Source organism: Pagrus pagrus (genome assembly GCF_965226575.1).
Source record: "Pagrus pagrus genome assembly, chromosome: 4".
NCBI classification, from domain to species: Eukaryota; Metazoa; Chordata; class Actinopteri; order Spariformes; family Sparidae; genus Pagrus; species Pagrus pagrus.
The window spans coordinates 4,821,352-4,844,741 of NC_140188.1; the positions used below are offsets into that span (position 1 = coordinate 4,821,352).

A 23,390-nucleotide genomic window follows, 5' to 3' on the forward strand; every position below is an offset into this window, starting at 1 on the left:
TTTATTTCTCTAGATTCAATTTGCAGTTCACGACATGGAAACACTGCTCATGGTCTGTTTCGATTGAGACACAAAAACAACTCGGTTAGGATCAGGGAAAGATCATGTTTTGGCTAAAACTACACGGTTTTGTTGTCACAAACACCACTGGAAATGTCCCGAGGTCATAACTGTCCACTCCACTTTTGTTGCCACAAACAAGGCAGGAAAATGTCCAGTCATCTTAAAAAATAGACGGTGGTTTCACATTTATTACTCTCAAACAGTGTTCTCTGGCTGAGCACCCATCTCGCCAATCTGCAATGCCACCTCTGCCCCCTGCATCTCTATACATGAAAGCAAGCCCATTAAAAATGTGAGTGTGACATGACACATGTGGTAGAAATGTCAAAAAAGTCAATATGGTACATTTGACACATCACATACAAATTGCCAACATTTGATGGCGTCTGGGCTGCATCGAGTGAGGCGGAAAAACACAGGTGAGGGTAATGGATGGAAAAACACTAGGAACAGGCTGAAAAAACATTAAAAACAGTGAAATGGTGCTCATGTAAAGCTTTTCTGCTACAGAAATCAAGTGCTGAGAAGACTGATATAGATATATTTGGATAGAAGTCATTGATATCTGATATGTTGGTCCTTGAAGTGGTGTTTTCAAATCGTGCCGCTTGCAAGTCAGAATATTTAAAAATATTAGATTTGGACATTGAACCATGACAGTGAAACTATACTGCAAGTGTCACAAGCTGTTTTGTGTATTTGCTATCAAACCTCGATCATATCAGAGTCGGACAGCGATGCTTGTTCGTATTGTACGATCAATATCGGTTTGACGTGAACAAAGCCATACGTCGGTCTCACACACAAGGAAGAGGGAAGAAAATAAAGAGATGGAAAACAGAACGAAGGGGGGAGGATGTGCTCAGACTAAGGAGAGTGTATCGATCCTTGCTTCATGATGGACTGAGAGGCCGCTTGTCACTCTGGCAGCCAAAGACAAATGGAGATTCAGATGGGCAGCTTTGCGGCTGTGCTGACCGACTGGAAAGAACTAAACAGCGAGAATAACAAAAACAAAAAACAAAAAACAGCCGAAAGGTTAAACTGGGGGAGGGGGATTCCAACTAAGAGCAGTGCACCTCATTAAATACTCAGCGTAAGCCCTGTGGATTTCATTGATTGCTGGTGTCCAGCAATGCCTGAGCTTTATCCTGCACAGCCTCCCCTGAAAGAGGCAAAATGAGCATGAGCCTGAAGCAGGGATGATTGTTTTTGCATCTTGAGTCTATTTCTGACTCAAGATCTTAATGTGGGCTGGCCCAGGCGGCTAAAGTGGGTCATAGGGTGAAGCGGACATGAAAGGGCTGACACAAAGTGGAGTCATCCTTGCTGGGGGGCATCACTGCCTCCACTCTGGTACAGCACACACACACAAGAAGCCACTGCTTAACACCAACCTCCCTTTTTTCTCTGCCTTCCTCAGTTTTTCTTCCCCTGGCCTCTCTGTTTTGATTGCTGCCTCTGTCCATTCCTGCGTTTGCCTCATGAAGCAGCAACAATGAGATTTTCATCTCATACTTGCACTTTACTGCACACTGCGGATATTACATTTGCAGCATGTCCACAATCCTAAGATCAACCGGCGTCCCAATAAACACACACATTTGTGTTGCTAAGGCTAACCTTAACCCCCCGAGCTACATCCCTGGTCTTAACCCCAATCCTTCCAACCTAAAATGACCCCTCTAATCCTCTTAAAGAAGTAAGAAAAGGCAAAATGCCTTCACTTTGCATATGTGTACTCTTCTTTCTACCCTTATGAGGACCTCAGAGTAATTGAAATGTAACACACACATGCTCAGGCACTGCACCAACAGGCTTTAGGACCCAGTATTTACGTTGTAATAAGGTGGCAGAGCTGAGGAGCAGCAAAAGAGGAGAGGGAGAGGTGGAGAGAGAGAGAGAGAGAGGTAGAGGAGGGGAGAGGAAGAGAGCTGTGTTTGGAAAGTCAGAGAAAAGCTGAGAGTGGCAGGAGAAAGTTGACACCGTGTGAGATGCGCTGCAGCCGCAGCGAGGATTAATCAGAGAGCCTCTCCTGTCTGTGAGGAGCAGAGAGCGAGCCGAGCAGGATGCGAGAGGAGATGCTGTGCAGGGGGAAGGGGAGTCTGACAGACAACACACATTACTGCTGCCAGGCTGCACAGGTGTGTTAACGCATCTGCATGCATCCGCAGCTGCTGCAGCACAGCTCGACGGAGGGATGCCGACAAGTTTGTCTCTGTGACTCCACATCATCTCCTCTCTCACTCAAACACGTGTAGGATACACAAGCGGTTCATGTATAGACATTACACACACACACACACATACACACACACCTTCTGCACATGCCCACGCTAAACGCAAGCAAAGCAAAGCGGTGGATCCGTGTGTAACAGCATTCAGAGCTGTGGATGGTTAAAACTGGGACGCTGGATTCCCCCGTTTCTTCTCGGAGGACTGAGGACAGGACAGGACAGGACAGGACAGGAGACAGGAGACAGGAGGACAGCTCCCAACGTAAAGGTGAGAGGATATTTAAAGGAGCACAAACAACACGCTGAGCTGGAGCCTGTCACTTTGTGTGAGGACAAAAGAAAAACCTTGAATCATTGTGTTTATGTTGACTGTTGTGTTTCTGTGACTCTGCTTGAAACAGCCACACTGTATATCACCTACTATAACGTTAAATACTCGTTAATAATTCGTTTTCCCTTCTCTCTGTTATTGTTCTGTCAACCCCAACCCCCACTCCTCCCTCCGCAAAACAACATCTGCAAATCTATGTGAGGACTCAAACAGTACAACTGGTAAAAAGAAAAAAAAAATACTGAATATGAAAGCATTCTTGTTTCCTTTATGAAAATGTCTACATGTACAATAAGAATACAGATTAATTATAACTAATTGTAAACCTTTATTAGGCTACTGTTTTACTAGTAAAAGGATTACAATTTATTATTTATTAGTGTGATTTATTTAATTCTTTACTTTGCTCTTAACTCCTTACATGCACGTTTTTTTTTAATGAAATACTCACAGCTGGAAACATGCCTCCACATTTTAAACATATTGAGTATTGCTCTTATTGTGCGTTTTTATCTCTTATATTTATTAGGATAACATATTTTTTCTTTTTCTTTTCTTTATAAATGTTTGAATGGCAGTCTGTCTAAAGGAGTGGAAGTTGGTACACATGTTCCCCAAGGTATAAAGCTCTTATTGTGTAAATAATTCACAAACTCCTTCTACAACGTACTTACAGCTGGATACATGCCTTCACTTTAAACATGTCCAGTATATTTAGGACATCATTGTATTCAGCTGCTTTTTTTATAGCTGTTAAAATTACCCTAATACATATAACGGTTGATATAATATATATAATATACGATAAAGTGCACAAATTCATCAATATTACAAAAGCTTGGTACACAGTTGCCCCATGGGGAGGTACTGAACCTATTGATGTCTGTTAGCGCCATCATTTGGCCGGTAAGCTGTTATTATGTACATTTTTAACGCTCTCTTCTCCCACATATGACGAGAAACACGCCGTCACTTCTGTATCTTTCAGCATGTGATCACTAGAAACTACACATTTTTCTTCTACTACTCATGTTTGGCTTCCACGTCAGCAGAAATCTGTCAGAGTGGGTCGTGAATGTTAAGTGAATCTCTGTTATTACATGAAATCTTTCAATAATTGAATCAGGGATAATATTTAATAATTGATAATCTATATATGTTTCATAGGGAGTGAAACAAATTTAATATTGCTGTGTTTTAATGAAAAGACTGATCTTGCTCTTCAGTCTTTCATTATTAATCAAACTGAAAATTCATTATCTCGCTGTTTTCTGTGTATATTTATGAAGATATAGAGGATACGCTGCTTTGGAGTAGAAGCCCAACAGCAGCAGAGCATCCCTCCTTTACAAATACACACAGCTCTGCTCTATTGTTCTTGTTTGTACATAGCAATTTACCACCGTATGACAACCCGGTGTGCTGTAACACAAAACCGTAGCACGCTCATGCAGCACTCCTGAAATCTCAGACAACCTGACACATCCGCATCCCTTAACGTATTTTTTATCTTTTGTTCAGGCAGAAAATCTGAAATATTTTCAGCCTCCAATCAGAATCTGAATTGTAAAATGTGTTTCGGGGGACAGTGAGAGAGCAAAGGCAGTCTGAGTGCTTTTAAAGGACACGCAGGCGTTTCTTCCTGATAACATTCCTGATTAAGAGCAGGTCTTTCCCCTGCTCTTAATCTGATCTGTCCTCCGTGTGTGTGTGTGTGTGTGTGTGTGTGTGTGTGTGTGTGTGTGTGTGTGTAGGTCATTGTCAATTAGAGGCCAACAAATATGCCCTCCCTCTGTGATGATGATGAGGCCATGTTATACATCATTGCTCATGTAAAGATCTGTGAGAGGCTAATTACCTCACTCGGCTCATTGCTGCACGCGTTCTCCAGCAGACAATCGTTTTGGCTGCTTGCGAGGACATTGTATCGATTGTTTTTGTTACAGGAAGGCTTATATACATATAGATCATGTACAAATATTTAAATTAGAATAGAATAGAATAAACAATAAAGCAATAGCTTCTCTGCAGTCTGGTGGTACGGCAGTGGATACCTCTGTATCACTTGCCAGATTTAATCAATCTCGCTGCGAAACCCTCCTCTCCTGGACCATGCACGTCCCATTTGTCAGTTTCTAATGCTTCCTGACAGGATGCTTTCTTTTGCTCCTCTGCAACCACTCTGCAAGATTGTTGATTTCTTCCTGATACGAAGTCTCAGTGTTGTTTGATATCCAGCAGACGGTGGTGGTTTCATCCACCAACTTCACAACAGAGGAGATTGCAGCCATGGGTACACAGTGTGAAAAAGCAGGGGCTGAGTACACAGCCATGAGGTGCTCTGGTGTTGAGCTATCGAGTGAAGGAGGTGACTGCCGGTCCAAAATGTCTGCAATCTGTGTATAAGGACGTTCAATATCCAGTTGCAGAGTGTGGTAGCATACTAGGTATGGCAGTCATTTTCAAAGATGAGATCGTATCGAATGCCGAGCTGAAATTCACAAACATCATTCTGATGTAGGGGTATGGTACCCTCTGTGGATCTGTTGGTACTGAATGCAAACAGGTGAAGGTCTTGAAGCAGGTGGGAACGCTCTCCTGTGAGAGTGGTATGTTAAAAATTTCAGTAATAACACTGATTTGCTGATTGGCTCATGTTTTTCCTTAACGACCAGGGATGTTATCAGGCTGAGCAGCTTTACTCATATTCTCAGGAGGCACACTCGTGGATTCTGACAGTGGCCGTTTCTCTGGAGGTGGAGTAGACTTTACAGCTGAGTCTTTGTTGAGGAGATCAAAGTCGGCTCTTGCGTAGCCTGTGATGTTCTGGATCACCTGCTGAGCATCTGTGGTGTTGTTGGTGTTGAGGTCCCTCTCCAGTCTCTGCTGATGTCTCCTCTCTGCCTCCTTGATACCGGCTCTCAGTCTTCCTCTGGTGGTGTCGTATGCTTCCTTGTCACCTGACCGAAAAGCTAGCTTGGATAGAGCCCCCACCTCTCTATCCATCCAGGTCTTCTAGTTGGGAAATTATTTTTTTGTCTTTGTGATCACCACATCAGCATCACATTTACTGGTGTATGATGTTACTGTTCATGTTTATTCCTCAAGACTGATGTGGTTCTCCTGGGTGGCAGCAGCTCTGAATCAGTCTATGTACTCAAAACAGTCTTGATCTGACAGTTTTTACTGATGGTTTGACACTTTCAATCAGCTAAGAGAAAGTAGGCAGGAGAAACATGGACATAGCTCATGTCGATGTTCACATACATGTCCACAGGCTAACAAGCTACTACAATTAATCTGATTTATCTCCTCGTCATTAGAGGTTTATTTGACCCTACCAAGTCAAAAATATAATTTGGGTGGGACAAAGGATGGACACACTTCCATATTATTATATGTTGACTGTACAAAATGTCTATTCTACATGTCCTCATCCTCTAAAACATGTTTTTTAAAATCGTTTTGGACATCTTTACTGTAACTACAGAGCTTTATAACAGCGTGTTAATAGTTTGTTGCATTTGTTTTCCTGTTTAAATAAGTGGTTTAGATAACGCTGTTAAAATTTGAGGTTTAAAAGCTGTCATACATTTATTTCATCAGATCTTAACAGTGATCACGTGGGTACAATTTTGAAATATTTTTTCCTTGAAGTAAAAATAATTACTTCCAATTAAATATATGTATTTGCTTTTGTGTTGGTACTCAGTGTGTTGTATGTTATTGGGAATGTTCGAGTGTATACAACAAGCCTTTAAGCAGCCTTATCTTTCATGCTCAGTTCGGGGTTTTTTTGACACACTAACATCCACATACAACCAGTACACATCCATACATGTAAACCCTGGGGGATAGTGAACTGAGCAGCTGTAAAAGACACTGAAACACGCGTGACACATACACACACGACTACGCAAACAATGCAACATTGTGAGGTATAGCCAGTCCCTGTACAGTGAATCCCATGTGTGTCCAGCGATGTATAACACGGAGTACATCTTACAACACACTCTGCAGAGATGCCGAAGCCATTTGCAACATATTGCAGTTTCTCATTCCTCGGGCCTCATTGCACACAAGCACCAGCTGTGCGAGTAGAGTGTGTTTGTCTGTGCGTCAGTGAGTTTGTGTATGATGTGTGTAGTTATGCATGTGAGCATGTGGGAGGCAGGACATGGAGGGTTTCAAAAGGTTTGTTTACCGTGTGCGCGTCTGAAAGGGCGAGATGATGCAAAGCTGCAAAGGACTACATGCACGTTTGTGAGTGTGTGTGAAGGAAAACGACATGACTGTGTGTTTGAGTGCGTGCATGTGTGTATCTGGGGTTAGACGGGGGCATACCGTGGACTGATTAATGAGCTCACACTGTCATACACACATTCTGCACAGGGGGTTTCAAGTGAACCCAGCGCCTGCGTGACTGCGCTCGTTTGTTATTATAGAGTAATTCTGTGGAAATTATCCATCCTTTGCGGTCTAATGTGACAGTAACACATCCTTACTGGAAGGCACTGCAAGGCTGGAATTATCCCATCCAGTTATTATCAAGCCGAGCAGAGGAACAGTACTGAAATGGCAAATTAGCCTCTGCTTCATTTATCCTGCAGTGAGCACTCCACTCCATGGTGAATTTGTTTCCATAGGAACATGATGTTACTTTGGGTTTTCACGAGCTATGCAACGCGCTCCACGTCGCCGCCTGTGTTTTGCTTATCTTTTCTGTTCACTTTCCTCTCTGCTCTTGTCAGTCACTCCACACGGACAAGGAAGAGAGAGAGAGTGTGTGAAAAAGGACTTGGAAATGAAATCAATAGGGCCATTTAACCGCCACTTGGGTTTTCAGATTTTTGTTTGGCGTATCTTGCAGCCTGCTCTGCTCTTATCAGGCTGACATCGCTGTTCTTCAAGATGTCTTCTTATTAGAGCCTACAGGCGTTCACAGCTCCAATTTCCTACAGCCACTGTGCCATTTCTTTTCTACAAGTGAGTTCACTGTATCTGCATCTCCTCAATCTGTATCGGCTGAAATATAACAGCAATTACTTCCAGCTCTGTACACGAGTGTGAATGCTGAGAGTCAGTCAGTGTGTGTCAAGAAGACTGCAGAGATACTGAAAATCTATGTAAGAGTCAGCGGCAACAGTTCTCTGCTTTTGCGACTGGGGTTTAATGCAATATTTCACTTTGGTTGCACATTTCAGGGTCTTATGAACAAGATTTATTTCAGGCAGCAAGTAGAAATTGTACCAAGTAAGACAAGTTTTGTACAGTGGCTGAATTATGAGGAAGGGAAGGCGTCATATGAAAAACAAAAGTAGAGGGATAGAAGTAACGGAGGGAGGGCTGAGTAAATGTGCGGTTGTGTACGTGCATGGCAAAGAACCAGACTAAAAAAGAAAGAGATAGCGAAGGAGGGAAGAGGAGCTCTTGTAAAAGTGCTGGTGGTGATTTGCGGCGGCGTCCTTGCAACCTTCCCTCCACCTGACTGGATGCTTTATGAGCGTCGCAGAATCAAAAAAGGAGGCAGGCTTATAATACAGCTGACAGAAGTCTTTTTATGGTGGATGAGCAGAGGTGCAGGCGGGAGGGGGTGTGTGTGTAATAAAGCTGAGTGCATCTCTCCTGGAATGAAGCTGCAGCGATTGGGAGGGGGCAGAAGAGAGAGGGAAGGCTGGTGAAGTGCTACAAATATTAGTGTGTGAGTGAGCACAAGTGCATGTGTGCAGTGTGCACCATATGTCCACATATGTGTGTGTGTGTGTGTGTGACGAAGGGAAGGCAGTTCGCTCAGAGCCGTTGCTGACGTCAGTGTGTTGAATGATCACTCAGCTTGTTCAGTATGAGAGGCACTAGCCCTCCATAAAGGGGTGTGTGAAGAGGAGGGGAGCGGAGGGGGTTTGCACAGCGAAGCAGTATCAGCTCACTGAGCAGAATGCAGCCCTCAGCACCACGCCAGCCCAAAGACACCCAATTATTCCCGTTTTTTTTTTCCTGCGCTGTGCAGTGAGGCGTGCAACAACGAGTCATTGAATTGATCTCGAGCCTGTGAAGCACTCTGCCATGCAGAATGAATACTTACTGATTAGATATTATGTAGTTTGTTGAAATGACACTCTCTTTCTACCGGGAATGAAAAGACCCTAAACACACAATGCTGAGACTTTCTTCATCACTTCTCTCTTGTCAGCTCACAGTCGGCATTTCTCCGCCACTCACGCTAATTTTAGATATTCTTAGTTTGGAAGTCAGTCACATCTGAGTTTAAGTTCATCTTTTAACATGACCACATAGTGTTTTTAGTCACTTATCACTTCCATGTTATTGGGCAGGTTCACATATGTCCAACTATACATCCATTTTCTAAGCAGCTTATCCTGTGCGGGGGGGCTGGAGGCTATCCCAGTATGCATTACGTGAGAGGCAGGGTACATCCTGGAGAGATCAGCGCTGTTAACACATATACATTCACAGCGTGGCTGAACAATATGCACAGAATAATCATAATGTGATTAATCTGACGGGTATTGTGATTGCGATTTCAATCACAATTTTAGGAGCATTGTAACTTTCATTTTGACTGACTGAGCTAAAATGTCATGTATCCTCACGTTTGCATGTCATTTTTATAAAGATCTCATCCACTCTGAATTGCCTGAACGATAAAAAAGACTGAATCAGTTCTTCTGTCTGTTTAGTTTAAAAAATAAATAAATAACTGCATTATAGTGAAGCAGTTGGACAGATAATCTGATCAGTCTGTTGAGTCTCAGCTGTTTAAACCCTCTCTTGGTCTGCTCTGGCTCTTTGTAATCACAATGCGAAAAACTCAAAATCATACCAAGTGTATTTGTCAGCATTGTAGCATTTCAGTGAGATAAATGAAACTTATTTTAAGACCAGATTGTTTTTTACAACCAAGAAGCTTCTTGCGTTTACTGTTTTTATTCTTAAGTGCCATTTTTCCCCAAAGTGTACCTATTTCTTTTTTCCTCTGTTGTTAACAAGTTTGAACCAGTGATATGTTGTTTTATTCTATTTTTAGGGTGCAGTTTTCAAAGCTAGCCAGGGACAGTGGACTGAAATGATCCTTTTAAGCTAACTCCGGCTCACTTTGTCTCTAAATCAAAGAGTGCTATCCCTGTAAAATTAACTCAAAGAAATAAAGAAAATAGCATTGAAACGTCGATCAAATCAATGTGTTGTGACAACAAAAAGTTAGAGTGACGACTGCCCCTGAACAAAATATCACAAAAGGGTTTATTTTTATTGTCCTCACTAAAACTCAATGTTGATGTTTTCAGAAAAAGTAAGTTTTTCAAATAAGAATAGAAAAAGAGAAAAAGGTGCATTTTCAAGCTCAGCCTGCCTTGTGTGGAGTTCACCTGCGCTAATCAGCAGCTACAGACGATCCATCGACCCAAAGCGCTTTCTTATATTTTCTACTTCAAAAATAAGAATAGATTCATATTTGTCAAGGTCTCTAAGCAACTAGAATGGAGAAAAACAATAAGTGACCTGTGTTGGTTACATTTTACATTATAAAAATAGCATCTGTCCATTTTAAAAGCTGTTAATTGAACCTTGGCTACCGAAACACTTGAGTCTTAAGTTTGGGTATCAGTAGTGCTCAGGCCAGTGTTTCAACACTGCAGCAGCTGATCATATGCAGAGTTACAGTGTGTCCCATGTCCCGTTTCTCTGCCTGCCTTGAGCTGAATGCATGTGTATTGATTGGAGATATAGTGCTGAGTTAGCAGTTTTCAGGGACGGGCCTTCCTGTGAAACACACCGAGCTGTGTGCCAGGCAGCTGCCACACCTCAGGCACACTAACACTGGTACTGACTTTACTACACTCTGCCTTATTATTTATTCACCTGTACTGTTGGAATGAACAACACAACAATATGAATTTAGAGACGCTCTTTCCTCTGGAGGATTTTAAAGGTCGGCTTACTGATATTTTTGATGATATTTGTGTGTTTCATAAGTGTTTCTATGTAACTTGTTCTCAGATTTTGCTCGATGAATAAAGCTCAGCTAACTACACATAAGGTAATTAAGCCAATTCTACCGGTATAGTTTGAAGGTTTGCATTGTATAAAGTTTCTTTGCAGTGAATTAATATATCATATTGTGGGATCAGTGGTAGATAGCTTTCACAATAATTAATTAATGTAAAAAAGACAAAAAAAAAGGGAATTATCATCAGAGCCCCGGGCTGCTTTTGGGGTGTGCAGTGAGTGAGTATGTGGATTTCAGTGGTTAGAGGAGAAAGAGAAGAGTGTTGAGGTTTTAATTTAACTGAATTAAGATAAACACATTTTAAAGCTCTGTCAGATTAACTGTATTAGTCTGAATTAATTATTCAGTTTTGATAGATTCTGTAAAGACAGTCATCAGGAAACTGGTGTGAAGCCAAAGTCGAGTTATCATTTCACACACTAAGAGGCAGTACATTGAGGCCTTTTTAAAAAAACAGTCTATTTGTTTTAACCATGTTTTGGGGAGTCTGTTCACATGGTTTAACTGATATCCACATTTGGAGCAAGCCATGGTATATAGCTATATATGTGGCAATACGGATTGTGTATACTGTTGACTTATTATTCCCTTTTCAGCTTTCTGTCACACTTTGGTTATGTTGAGTCAACAAAAATGATTGGTTAGGTTTAGGAAAAGATGGTGTTGGGTTAAAATAGAACATTTCACAACGTCAGCCACGTGTTAGACAGGATAACTTCTCCATTTACATCACATTAATTATAATTTTTCAGCAGCCGCACCAACACGGCGATATCAGATCGTGCCTGTTCACATAGTGACATTATGGGGACTCGCCTTTCCTCTTGGTCCCCGCAAGGTTAATCATTTATTTTTGGATTGATTCTTTGTTTATAGTTCTGTGCTTAGGTTCATGTTAGGGTAAAGAGCAAATCATGAGTTGTCTGAACTGTTTCTGCTGCATTTTCTGGAGGTCCAACCTCTTTTTTTCCTCAGGTGTGCTTTCGGGAAATCTAATCTCAATAGGCAGCCTTTCAAATCACACTAATCTGCTGCGGTATACATTGTGAACTTATATCTTTAGTGATCAGTCAAGGCCCAGTTTCACAATGAGATTCCTGGCTTCACTTTGGGAATTTGAAGCTAATGATGGGTGGCAGAAATAAATGAGTAATTAAATAAACACAATGCCATTTTCCCTCTCTATAAAGCAGAAATAAATTAATCAGCCTCTTGAGACAATTAAGACAATTTGTCCGGTCACCGTCAACAGGAGCTGTCCTGGCGGAAAGGACAGCTGGTTCTGAGGACAGTAACGCTGTGACAAAGGTCAGAGTTGATGTGGACTGAATGGACACTTCAGTAGCACTTAATGCTGCGGTGACGTTTTTTGGGGGTCGGGGTTTAGCCATGTAGCCCTAGTTGTGTGGGTGTGTGAGGAAAGACTCTTAAACTGGAGCCTCAGTAACAGGATGCTGTGTGCAGAGAATTAGAGTTGAGCTGTAAAGTCTAAATATTTTGTGTGACCTTGTCCTTCTCTTAACAGACATCCTCGTCCTCGTCGGAGAGCTGGATCGAAAGCTGCCCGAGTCCTCATCTGTCCTGACGGCAACCCTCTTAAGGTGGACATTAAAAATAAATGTCCTAAAGGAGCGCTGCCAGGGCAAGCAGCAAACCCACAGCCATAAATCAACACCGGAGGACTTTGATTTCGTCATTATCACTTCCTGCAGCAACAACAGAGGAGCAGGCATGTTGTCAGGCCGGCTGACCTGCGGATGTGCAACATAGGATGCTATTTCTGGAGCCTTGTTGCTTTTACAGATTAACTGCCCTCAAATATGGCCCCAATCCGTTCATTGCGCCACTAGTTTGACTGCTGCTGGAGGTCGTGCATATTCAAGCTTCAAAACAACCCACTGTGCATCAGTCCAGTCATCTGAAGGCCTGCTGCCTTTGGCCTCTTTTTATAAAACTGTGGGAGTGCACTTTTTTCAAACTCCTGCAGAGGAACAAACATGCAGCTGCGTGTCATGACAGCTTGAAATCTATTTTGTTATCTATTCTCTTTACAATCATTTAAGTCATCACCCATTTCCAAGGGAAAGATTGACGTCCAGTGCTGTCACACTGAAACTATGACACTGTGCTTAGATTAGGACTTCATACTTTAATGCAAGAGTTCCTGAGGGCCAGTCACAGTGAAATCCTATTGCCCAGTATTTTCATTAGCCTGTCTGGGACTAATCAAGGTCCTCCATCATCCGAATTGACATTTCCATATTGTATGAGAGAGAAAGTAGTCGCGTTAGCATATTCATGAACACTGACACACTCAATCATGTGAAATGGAAGACATGGGGCAAACCCTGAGCCATCAAGCCCTGAAACAAATAGCTTATGACATGTGAGGAGAAGAAGAACTTGAATCCCTCAACGCAACTTCAGTACATCACATAGCACACGCTGGTGCATTACGGATATTTCACTCTGTCCTAAACCTGAAATAAGAGAAAAATTAAAGAATAGGATCAAAGATGGATTACCACTGAAACACTAAAACCAGCGAAGCAGCTGCCTTTGCATAAACCCATCGGACACTCTTCAGGGAGACGCTTTGCGGACTGATTTGTAGATTACATTTGGTTGTTGATGCGGTGGCCTCTTGTGTGGTTGGTATTAAAAGAGAGGGATGGAGAATCTAGATGAACTGGAGCACCCTCTTCTGGGAGAAAGCGACAATAACAGCCGGGCATCAGGGCAGGGACTGGGACCCGGGACTGGACAGGCCCCTGGTGGGATGTACAAAGGCATCTTGGTTAAGTGTGAGGAGGACAGGGCCTACCCTCCTTTAGCATGGAGGGGCTACTGTGGACATCCTCCTGAGCTTCAGCAGCAGCAGCTACTGGACCCTTGTTCCTTACCCCGCACACTGGAGTCATTTTACCCACCGGCCCCCATCTGGGGCCACGCAGACTCCCTGCTCAGCAAAGACTACTTGGAGACCACCTTTGTGGACATTCGGCCCGGCTCCACGCTGGAGAGGAAGCTGCTGGCCGAGGCACAGGACTTCCACAGTGTGTCCTACAGTATGGATGATGAGGATGACCTGCTCCCTGACTCGGACGTAAGACATTTATTATCATATGCTGACAGCTGAGTTTGTGTCTTTGAAAAATCAAGCATTCATTTTAAACTAGCAGTTATGTTGCCCCCTATATATATTTGGAGCTACGTTCGGCCATTTCCTCCAAAATAGACTTTTAAGCATCAGAAAATATATAGTTAATAGTACAATGTCTCACAGTCCAAGAGGGCATCTTTAAATGTTTTGTCCATCCAACAGTCCAAACCCAAAGACACTCAGTTTACAATGATATAAAACAGAGAAAAGCAGAGAATAGTCAGCATTATTGTCTGATGAAGAACCTCAACGACGAATCAATCATCAGAATAGCTGCAGATTAATTTTCTGTCTAATAACTAATCAAAGAATTTACTAACTGTGTCACCTCTACACATAAATAATCATCTAATTCCTACCAAATTACCGTTGTTGCTCGGAGAGAGACTCTCATAATCTGAGTACAGATTCTGGGCACCGAAGAGGAACTTAAAAATAGACATATGAGCAATGCATCTCGGGGTAGGTAGCAGTTGAATGCTTACTGTCAAAAAGCCAGATTACATAAAGCTCCTCTCCTGCTTCGGTGCAGGTAATGACACTACAGTCGCGATGGAGGATGCCAGTTCTATTTCATAGATCACTGAGCAAAGCCCACCCTGGAGTGAATGTAAATTAGCTTTAAGACTCTTACAGTGGTCATGTGATGCTTTGGGAGTCAACATGAGAAATGATATGTCATAAAAAAGAGTAGCTGCTGGTTGTTTAAATTATTATGAAAAGTCTCTCAGCAAGGTTAATTCAAAAGGTCCAATTACCCACTGTGAACTAAAAGGCTGGAGGCTGTTTAACAACTATTACTTTGATTAAGAACGCGAGCGAGCGGACAAACACACTGTACACTGCACACACCATTAAAATTAAGAGCAGTTGGCTGCAGCAAAGTTTAGGTTAAGAGTTTGGCTCCGCAAGGACAAAAGAGCAGCACACGAAATAACTTTTTTTTTCAAGCTCATTCGGGATGCTGGCAGTCGTGCAGCGATGCAAAGGCGCAGGCAGGCCTGTGGGAATACAACCTCGCAGTGACCTCAAAGAGGAGCAGCACAACATCTCCTTCTCCTTTGTTCCACTTCAAACACTCAGTTAAAGGACTCAAACTGCCCCCCAAAACTCCTTCATCGCTTCATGCTGAATTTTCACTGCAGGGCTGATCAGTATATATGATGCCAGAGCAGGAGAGATGACCCTAGAAGTGTCCTGAGTTACTGTAGACATGAGTATGGACTTTTAGTACAGTTTTAGTCTTCTTTACTTCTTTCACTTTATATGTTACACTTCATTTTTAGCAGCAAGGCATCTCTTAGTCTCCTTTTTCTACCGTGCATTGTGTTTTCCGTTAGGGCCATCGTGTTGTTGTCAATAACTCGCTGTCGGTTTGGGGCGGCCTCACTTGGGATTCCTCGAAATCTGCACACGTCAATCAATGACAGGGATGCATTGTTCATATTTTGACAGACTGACTAGACCCACAATTGGGGGAAAAATGTAAAAATAGTCCACCACTAACGTTCTAGTCCTGTCTCGTCTCGTAAAAGAATCTATTTTTAGCTTGAGGAGGGGAAGGAAAAAAGGTCACTGACGAACATTTTTCTTTAACAAAATTAACGCAGCATCAAAACAGCATTGTGTCATCCAGAGTGCTCCAGGATGATCACTCCTGAAATATGAGAATCATTCTAGACAGGACAAACCGAACCAGGACAAACCAATCGCAACACTAGAATTTAAATAACCTTGTGAACTAATCTTTCAAGTACCGTCAGTTATATGTTCTCTGATTTATCCCCATTTGATCTTCATCAGTGTTTAAAAGCAAAGAAAGAAAAGCTTTTTTGAAAAGGGTGCCGGTGTACGAAGCATCAGCTCAAATGTTACAGGAGCATGTTTGGAAAATGCACAATTATTTCACGCGGAAAATGAAACGAGCAGAGTAACGTGACAGGGTCGGAGTGAGAGAGGAAGTCAGATTGAATATGCAGCTGTTACAAAAAGATGCGTGAGTCATGAATCGCCCGCGGTCAGGAGAGCTAGTGCACATCCAGACTAACCCCATTCAGTCACATTATTTTACAGGCACCAGCAAAGTTTTACAGTTGCTGTGGAGGACATGAACACAACGTAACAGGAAAGCAAAATTGAGTTATGTAAAAGCATATTATCTGTGTATGTTCAATACAGCTTTTAAAGGACAAGTGTGTAGGATTTAATGGCATCAAGCGGTGAGTTTGTGGATGAAACTGAACGCCCCACGTCTCACCAAGTGGAGAAACATTGGTGGCCACTGAAAACATGAACAATGGAAAAGGCCCTCTCTGGAGCCAGTGTATGGTTTGTCCGTTCTGGGCCACTGTAGAAACATGGCGGACATAGATATTAAAGGCTCATTTTAAGGTAACGAAAACACAATCATTCTTAGTTCAGGTCATTGTACACTTATGGAAACAGGATTACAAGTATTTAATCGCATTTCTGGCTAAATATCCCTCAAAATACTACAAACTGCACCTTTAGAGCATATTATCTATGCATGTTTGATAGATAAAAAAAAAAATACTCAATAGATTTCTGAGTTTACAAGATACACATGAACACAACATGACGTCCCTGTCCGAGGAGAGGCAGAAACCTCAAAGACAAATACCTCAGAAGCTGAGCAAACAAAACTAAAACTATCTGCATGGACGGATACTGTTAGAAGCTTTCCTAACTTCCAGGCCCTTTAACCTGAACTCAACCTAAAGTGCACTCTGTTTGAATCCCAGGACTCATCCATTGATGACTTCAGTGATACAGACAGCGAGAGCAACTTCCCTCTGATGATCCCTCAGGACTACCTGGGCCTGGCCTTTTTCTCCATGCTCTGCTGCTTCTGGCCCCTGGGCATCGCTGCCTTCTACCTCTCACAGAAGGTAAACACACAGACAGACACACACACACACACACACACACACACACACACACACACACACAGCTGACAAGATACAACCTGGCACTGTAGTTCACAGCCAAGGGTGATTTTGTACCCTGCGCAGTGTGTGTGGACTACCAACAGGTCCAGTGTCTTAGAGTTTAGACAGGAGGGATTACACCTAGATTTGCAGGATTATACCACAAGAGCTTTGAAACAGCAAAGAGCTCAACAATCTAAATCTAAATCTAAATCTAAAGGAGGAATGTAAAATTCATTCAGTCCTCTGTAACAGTCACTTGTGCAGAGTTTACAGTAATTTGATAGCTGAGATGATTCGTCTCCTCCAAGACAAAGTAGGTGTAAATATGGAGCAGGTTAAAGGGAGAAGGGAACAACATCCCTGCACAAACTATCTCATCAGTCACTATTACAACTGGCAGCGTTGAAAATCCCCCAACACCTCTATCTCTAGTCGCCAGAGGCCCCTAGTTTATATAGGCATCCTTCCAGCAGTGCAGGGAAAAAATCCCATTAACGCTTTTGCAAAGCTAAGTGGCAGCAAGCTGCAAAGGCCTTTTGATCAGATCAATGGCCTTCATTAAGGTTTAATTAGAGTCATAACAAGAAGCCCCAAGGTGATAGATTTCCAATATTGTTGAGTGCTACCTAAAACAGGGGTCAGAGTCAAAGACAAGGGCTAGAGGGGAGGGAGGGAGGAAGGAGGAGAAAGTGATGAATGAGGCACAAACGGCGGGTGTGATTCAGAGATGGAACATAATATGGGCTTAGCTTGTGATTCGAATGAGTGGAAGAGGAAAGTGGAGGCCAAGGAGGACGTTGACAAATGATGACGAATGCCCTTCTCTCCTCTTTTTAATCCTTATCTCGCTCTCCTCTCTCCTCCAGACCAACAAGGCATCGGCTCAGGGGGATTTTCAGGGGGCGAACGCAGCATCTCGCCAGGCTCTGTGGCTCTCGGTGCTCTCCATTGTGTTTGGGATCATAACGTACATCTGTGCTATCGCCGCGTTGATCTCCTACCTGTCTGGAAAACCACCATAAAAGCAATTCTTGCACACGGATACACACACACACACACACACACACACACACAAAAACAGATCTCTCACACATTTCATGTCAACATATCACCTGTAAATGTAAAATAATCACAGTCTTTGTCCCGTCTGCACTCACGTCTTATCTTCTACACCAAGCTGGAACAGCAGAGAATGGACAATGCTGGTGTGTAGATCATTATCACATCTAATTGGATTAGGACATAATTCAGCTCAGAGGACATTCCTCGCACGTGAAGAAGAAGAATTGGAAAAGAAGTTATACAATATCACTTCATATAGAAGATTAAGTCTGCAAATGGGATTTAAGTTACCTGTCATCCATTACATATGTGCTGTGGCCGTCATCACATGTTAATCGTTACTGTAGTAAGAGAAAAACTGTGACAACAAATGCAGATGTTATCACAACACTGTAGATATCACTGTCACAATAGCAGTGGACGAATAATGAGAAGCAGAAAGAGAAGAGAGGGGACTTGTGTCCACGTCTGCCGGGGAGGAGCAAAGTGGAGGGCAGCACACGGCGACGGATACTACAGATTTATGAGAAGGTCACGGCAAGGACGTAGCAGCAGCAGCAGCGAAATCCTGATGGAGCTTGCTGTGGGAGGGCCTGAGCGAGCGCTGTCGCTGGCGGGGTGAAAGCTGGTGATCGTTTCAGAGCCCCAGGACTTTATTTTTTAAAAAACATACATGAGGAGCCAGAAGCAATAACCCAGAATTTCTTGCTACTCCTCTGGCAGGAGAGAGGAGGGACCCACAGGGAAACACCACACATGTACATCGATCAACCCGTCCTGACTTCACATTCAGCATCACTCATTGTTTACCTGCAGAGGACTGATTCTGCTTTGTTTATGCCAAGTATCTTTATGTAGAAATACACAAAAAACACTAAATGAAAAATACATTAGTGCCATTATATAAGAAAATAAATATAAACGATGAGTTCATGAGTTTTTAATGAGATGCAGGGTCGTGATGTGAGACGCTGGCTCTAGATAGAGAAATAAAGGAGCTGCTTCTATACAGTGCTACGAAATGATGACATAGACAGAGGGGTGCAGACCTGCAAGGAAAAGTGCCAAAAATATAGAAAAAACATTTTATTTATATCCTTTTATTAGCTTTTCCATTTATAGAAGCAACCTAGACTGCTACTCCACCCTCCCCAAATATAGATTCTGCTATTTTCTCCTCTGAAAAGAGGAACGAAATCCTTCAGGAACTTGCTTCTTATTGCCGTATGACAAACTTTTGATGCTGTCTACTTAAACTTATATAAACGAATACTTTGTTCGGATGAGCAAATTGGTAAAAATGTTGCAAAAAATAGCCTGACCAGACATCTGACGTTCAACCATGTGATGCATGACTCAGTAAAAATCTCCATTTGGGTCACAAGAGAAACCTGCATGGCGAGCTGCTCCAAGCTTCAATCACTTCTTCATTTGGTCCTCGATTATTGCAAAAACAGCTTTGATACAAGAAAAAACACTCTGGCCATATTGGTTTGAGCTTAAATGTGCCATTAAAGGGACAGTCCACCCCAAAATCAAAAATGCATGTTTCCTCAGACCTGTAGTGCAGTTTGTCCAGCTAGATATTTTCGGTACGAGTTGATATCGTCTGTAGAGATGTCTGCTTTCTTGAGTATAATGGAACTAGATGGCACTTGGCATCATGACCCAGTCACTCAAGATAATAAAGACCTTGTTGTCAGTAGTTGTATGAAACAACAAGTTTCCTTCTATGAAAATATATTTGTTACTGTATCAGTGTGCAGAAGGAGGCGTGCTTCTGCTCAATGACGTGGCCGTAGTGACTATGCTACCTAAGCTAGCTAACGTTACAGCTCAGCTGAGGAGGAAGCCATTATTTGACTCTTGACATCCTGTGCTGTCGAGAGCCGAGACTCATCCATGAGTAAATACATGTTTCCTCCTGCGTGATGATATGGAAAGAAAATAGTTTGTTCATGCAGGTGTTAAAAACATCTAATATTACATGTGGAGGGGGTCAAATGATTTCTCGAAAGACACATTGCTGACGTGTCCTTCAAACACATTTTTCGGCACAAAACTAGGCGGATAAATAGCTCTACACATAGCAAGGAGGAAAATGATGTATTTTTGATTTTGGGGTGAACAGTCCATTTAACAAAACTGTGAATAAGGGAACTCCAAGTATGACAGATATTTTAAAAAATGACTAAGGTAAAAAAAAAGTGAACATTTTCTATTTAGATGTATAGTTTTTATAGAATCCACAGCTGAACTTCAAATAACTCAAATACTTTTGTTTGCTGCAAACCCAGTGTTGTATCAAGCTGATAATAGATTATGGTCACTGTACGTGGTATTTGTAGACACACCTGTGATATGTCAGTGTCTAACCCCCGTCAGCTCTCACTGCTGATGTGCTGTGATACAGCTGCACCGACACACCGTGTTGTACAGTTCTGACAATCCTGAACCATCCCGTCTCCACCGGACACTTCTGTCAGTGACCCTTTGTTGTTACAGCTGAGTTACCACCATTAGTGTATGGAAGCATTTACTGTGGATTACCTGGACTGATTACGCCGTCATGATTTGTCTCACTCGTTATAGATAACAACTGGGCATAGCGAAATGAGTGAGTCAATTAAAAGTCAAAGGTTGTGGCAAATGAGATTTATTAGTACAAGAGATATTATTTCCCAGTTGACACCCTTGTATTACATGTAAATATTATACTGAAAGAAGAATCAATGAATCCCAAATAAATGCACTTGTTTGATTCATTTTCCCTCTTTGTTTTCGTTTAATCATGAATGTTCTGCCTGAACTGAAGCGAAGGTAGCCCAGAGTAGTCGCTAAATGTTTTATCGGTACACGTATACATTGTTTTATAAAAAAGAGGCTAGAAAAGAGAGCTGCTTCTTCATCAGAGGGTTTTGGAGTATCGCCGCCTGACAGAGTCTCTGTAGAACTGGAAGATCTTCTCTGATGCTTTCTGACTGACGGCTATACACTGCTGCAGCTGTAGAAGAACAACAATCAGTGTCTGTAATATCACTTCAGATAGAGCCTGAAAAATCATCATCAGACCAGAAGCACAATAATGACAGAAACTAGCAAGAACACAAGAAATACATTTAACAATGTTGCAGCATTTCTGGAAACCAAGAACATTTCTTAATTCATTTACTGACCTCATGAACTGAAAATGATCCTTTGGTTGACGACATCATCACTCTGCATTCTTTACTGTCAATAGCAAATGTCATCAAAGCTCGACTTTCCTAGTGAGAGCAGAGCCAGACGAGAACAAATTTAACAAATGCAGCGAGGATTATGACAGCGCTGACTGTTCTGGAGGCACACTGAAATATTTTTGGGCATGCACAAGAGACATTTTGAAAAAGTCAAGCAAAGAAATTTCCACAAGTGACAAATTCACTGCTAAAAATATTCTGTTACAAGGCTTTAAAGGGAGACTTGCAAATGATGGTGTATTCTGGTGTTTTCCCCTGAATCTGCCTCGGTTGACTCTTTTTCAGTTGGGCTTCTACATTTCCCAAAGTGTCTTGCCAACTACAAATAAAACAGGCCTGAACCATTATTAGTTGAGTTATGCAAGGTTTTGACGAAGTGAACTTCATAGAGTTGCAATCAAATAAAACACACCATTACCTTGAGTAAAATTACTTAGTGCGTTTATGAGACTGGCTCGTCTCAGATGATCCATTAAAATGTTCTATGTGTGATTTATTTTGTCCCTTGAGGCTGTTCTTGTCAATATCAAAGAGCTTTGGGGTGTTGTTTAACACAACACAACACAACACATGAGCCTCAGATTTACCTTCTCCTGAGCTGCTGTGGGGTCTGTGATGATCTGACCGTCTGCGTCGATGGCACAGGTCACGCCACAGAACAGGCAGCTCATGGGCAGGCCTGCATCCATCAGAGCCATACAGGCAGCGTTCAAAAAACAGGATAAGAGCTGAGAGACAGGTAAGGAAGAACACCCACCAACCTAAAGCAACATCTCAATGTCCTACAAGCAGATTTTAAATTAACTTTACAGCAGCAGGAAGTTTGACTGAAGGATACTGAACCATCATCATGTAGCACCTGAAGAACAAGAGTGAGAGAGGAGCGAGGATGAAGTGACAAGAGGAGGGATGCCTCACACGTCTCTCGCACACATTGCTCTTGCGATCGCTCCCGCACACCTGGAAAATAAATTAAAAAGTTGGGATACATACTCAATTCAGACTGGAAACTAAGTGCCTCACTTCTTCCATCTTGTGGTGTGTTGTGGTATGACAACTTTTGGACAGTAGAAGTGGAAAAGGCTTTAAAATCAACAGTTAATGACCAACCTCAAGTTTACCTTAAATAAGCTTGGAGAAACATTTCATTTCTGAACTGCAAGAAACTTTTTCATATACATTTCATATTTCCTAATCTCAATACTGCATTGTAACTACAGCATCCTGCCTGTGCTGTGTAAAATATTCAAAAAGAACATTAGATACAGATATTTCATGTTTGCAGCATTACATCAATCTAATCTAGTATCTTTGTACATGATTTTATAGCACGTTGTTGTATATGACCATCTCCCTGTGTATCTCCCTATTCTCGAATATATTATTATTAATATATAATTATCGCCCACACAAAATAAAGATTTAAACCACCCACACTGAATTAGGACAAACTTCAGGGGCTGCATTATAGTAAACAAATCAAATAAAGCTGCATGATGAGAAATGAGTTATTTCTTTGGATAATCACTTACTGGGCAGTCCCACTTTGGGCTGAATCAGCACCTCCAGTGTTGCCCGGTCATAGATTTCCTTGCTGACTTTGACCTCGGCTGGTCCGTACACTCCAGCCAACACGCTGGTGTCTCCTTTACACAAGAACACAGGAGGACATTATTCAGCAGACAATACATTATTGATCCTCGTGGGGAAATTATGATCTGCCCCAAGTGAAAACAACTGAATACAGACAATAACAGAAAAATATGAAGTCTTGAGGGGAGAAAAGCATAGAAACTGCCATCATTAAGATGGAGCATCTCAGCTCGCCATCAACTTCACATATGTTTTTAAAATGATAGATTAATAAGCTTCTCTTGCATGGAGTCTGAAGACTGCAGAGCAATTACAAAAATTAAGGGTTATTACTTTGACAAATAGTGTGATAGTATCTAATCTGCAGTAGAGTAAAAACTAGTTACAGAAATACACAACATATTACAAACTATTGGATATTTAAACGAATCAAATTCATCAGAGAGCTGTTGCTGCTGTGTTTTGTGTTTGAAGGTGATGGCAGACTGACTGGACGCTATAAAACGGGCTAACGACAGCCTGAGTCCGGCTCCTGTCTGCCTCGCAGCTGGCTCAGATACTTGATGTGTGTCGTTACCTTGGATGAAGGACGCTGAACCGTCGGGTCGCGACAGTAAGCTCTGTTCACAGCCAAACTCTCTCAGAGTAACACTTGAAGAGCCGCACGCCTCCATCACGCTGATCTGACGGTGGGAAACTAGTTCGTCGTCGCGCGAGAGTGACGT

General features: G+C 42.2%; 2 protein-coding genes across 2 annotated transcripts; one reads left to right on the forward strand and one right to left on the reverse strand.

Moving 5' to 3' along the window:
* Window positions 1-1,992: 1,992 nt before the first annotated feature.
* tmem91 (transmembrane protein 91) lies at window positions 1,993-20,598 on the forward strand. Its single transcript, XM_084351808.1, has 4 exons — window positions 1,993-2,568; window positions 12,183-13,763; window positions 16,583-16,729; window positions 17,638-20,598. The coding sequence occupies exons 2-4, from the start codon at window positions 13,329-13,331 to the stop codon at window positions 17,791-17,793; spliced, it is 738 nt and encodes a 245-aa protein (XP_084207934.1). The 5' UTR covers window positions 1,993-2,568; window positions 12,183-13,328; the 3' UTR covers window positions 17,794-20,598.
* On the reverse strand, window positions 20,474-23,377 carry exosc5 (exosome component 5). Its single transcript, XM_084351810.1, has 6 exons — window positions 23,243-23,377; window positions 22,605-22,718; window positions 21,911-22,032; window positions 21,660-21,800; window positions 21,010-21,099; window positions 20,474-20,837 (listed from the first exon to the last, which is right to left on the reverse strand). Exons 1-6 carry the CDS (start codon window positions 23,337-23,339, stop codon window positions 20,742-20,744), a joined length of 660 nt encoding a protein of 219 aa, XP_084207936.1. The 5' UTR covers window positions 23,340-23,377; the 3' UTR covers window positions 20,474-20,741.
* Between the last annotated feature and the right edge of the window lie 13 nt (window positions 23,378-23,390).

What these genes read in the sequence shown, in the direction of transcription:
- tmem91 (XM_084351808.1), top strand. Translation starts at nt 13,329, where the DNA reads ATGGAGAATCTAGATGAACTGGAGCACCCTCTTCTGGGAGAAAGCGAC. An exon ending in ACCTGCTCCCTGACTCGGAC is followed by an intron (nt 13,764 to 16,582) that starts GTAAGACATTTA and finishes TTTGAATCCCAG; the next exon opens with GACTCATCCATTGATGACTT. An exon ending in CCTTCTACCTCTCACAGAAG is followed by an intron (nt 16,730 to 17,637) that starts GTAAACACACAG and finishes TCTCTCCTCCAG; the next exon opens with ACCAACAAGGCATCGGCTCA.
- exosc5 (XM_084351810.1), bottom strand. Translation starts at nt 23,339, where the DNA reads ATGGAGGCGTGCGGCTCTTCAAGTGTTACTCTGAGAGAGTTTGGCTGT. An exon ending in TTCAGCGTCCTTCATCCAAG is followed by an intron (nt 22,719 to 23,242) that starts GTAACGACACAC and finishes TCTTGTGTAAAG; the next exon opens with GAGACACCAGCGTGTTGGCT. An exon ending in CCACAGCAGCTCAGGAGAAG is followed by an intron (nt 21,100 to 21,659) that starts GTAAATCTGAGG and finishes TGCTCTCACTAG; the next exon opens with GAAAGTCGAGCTTTGATGAC.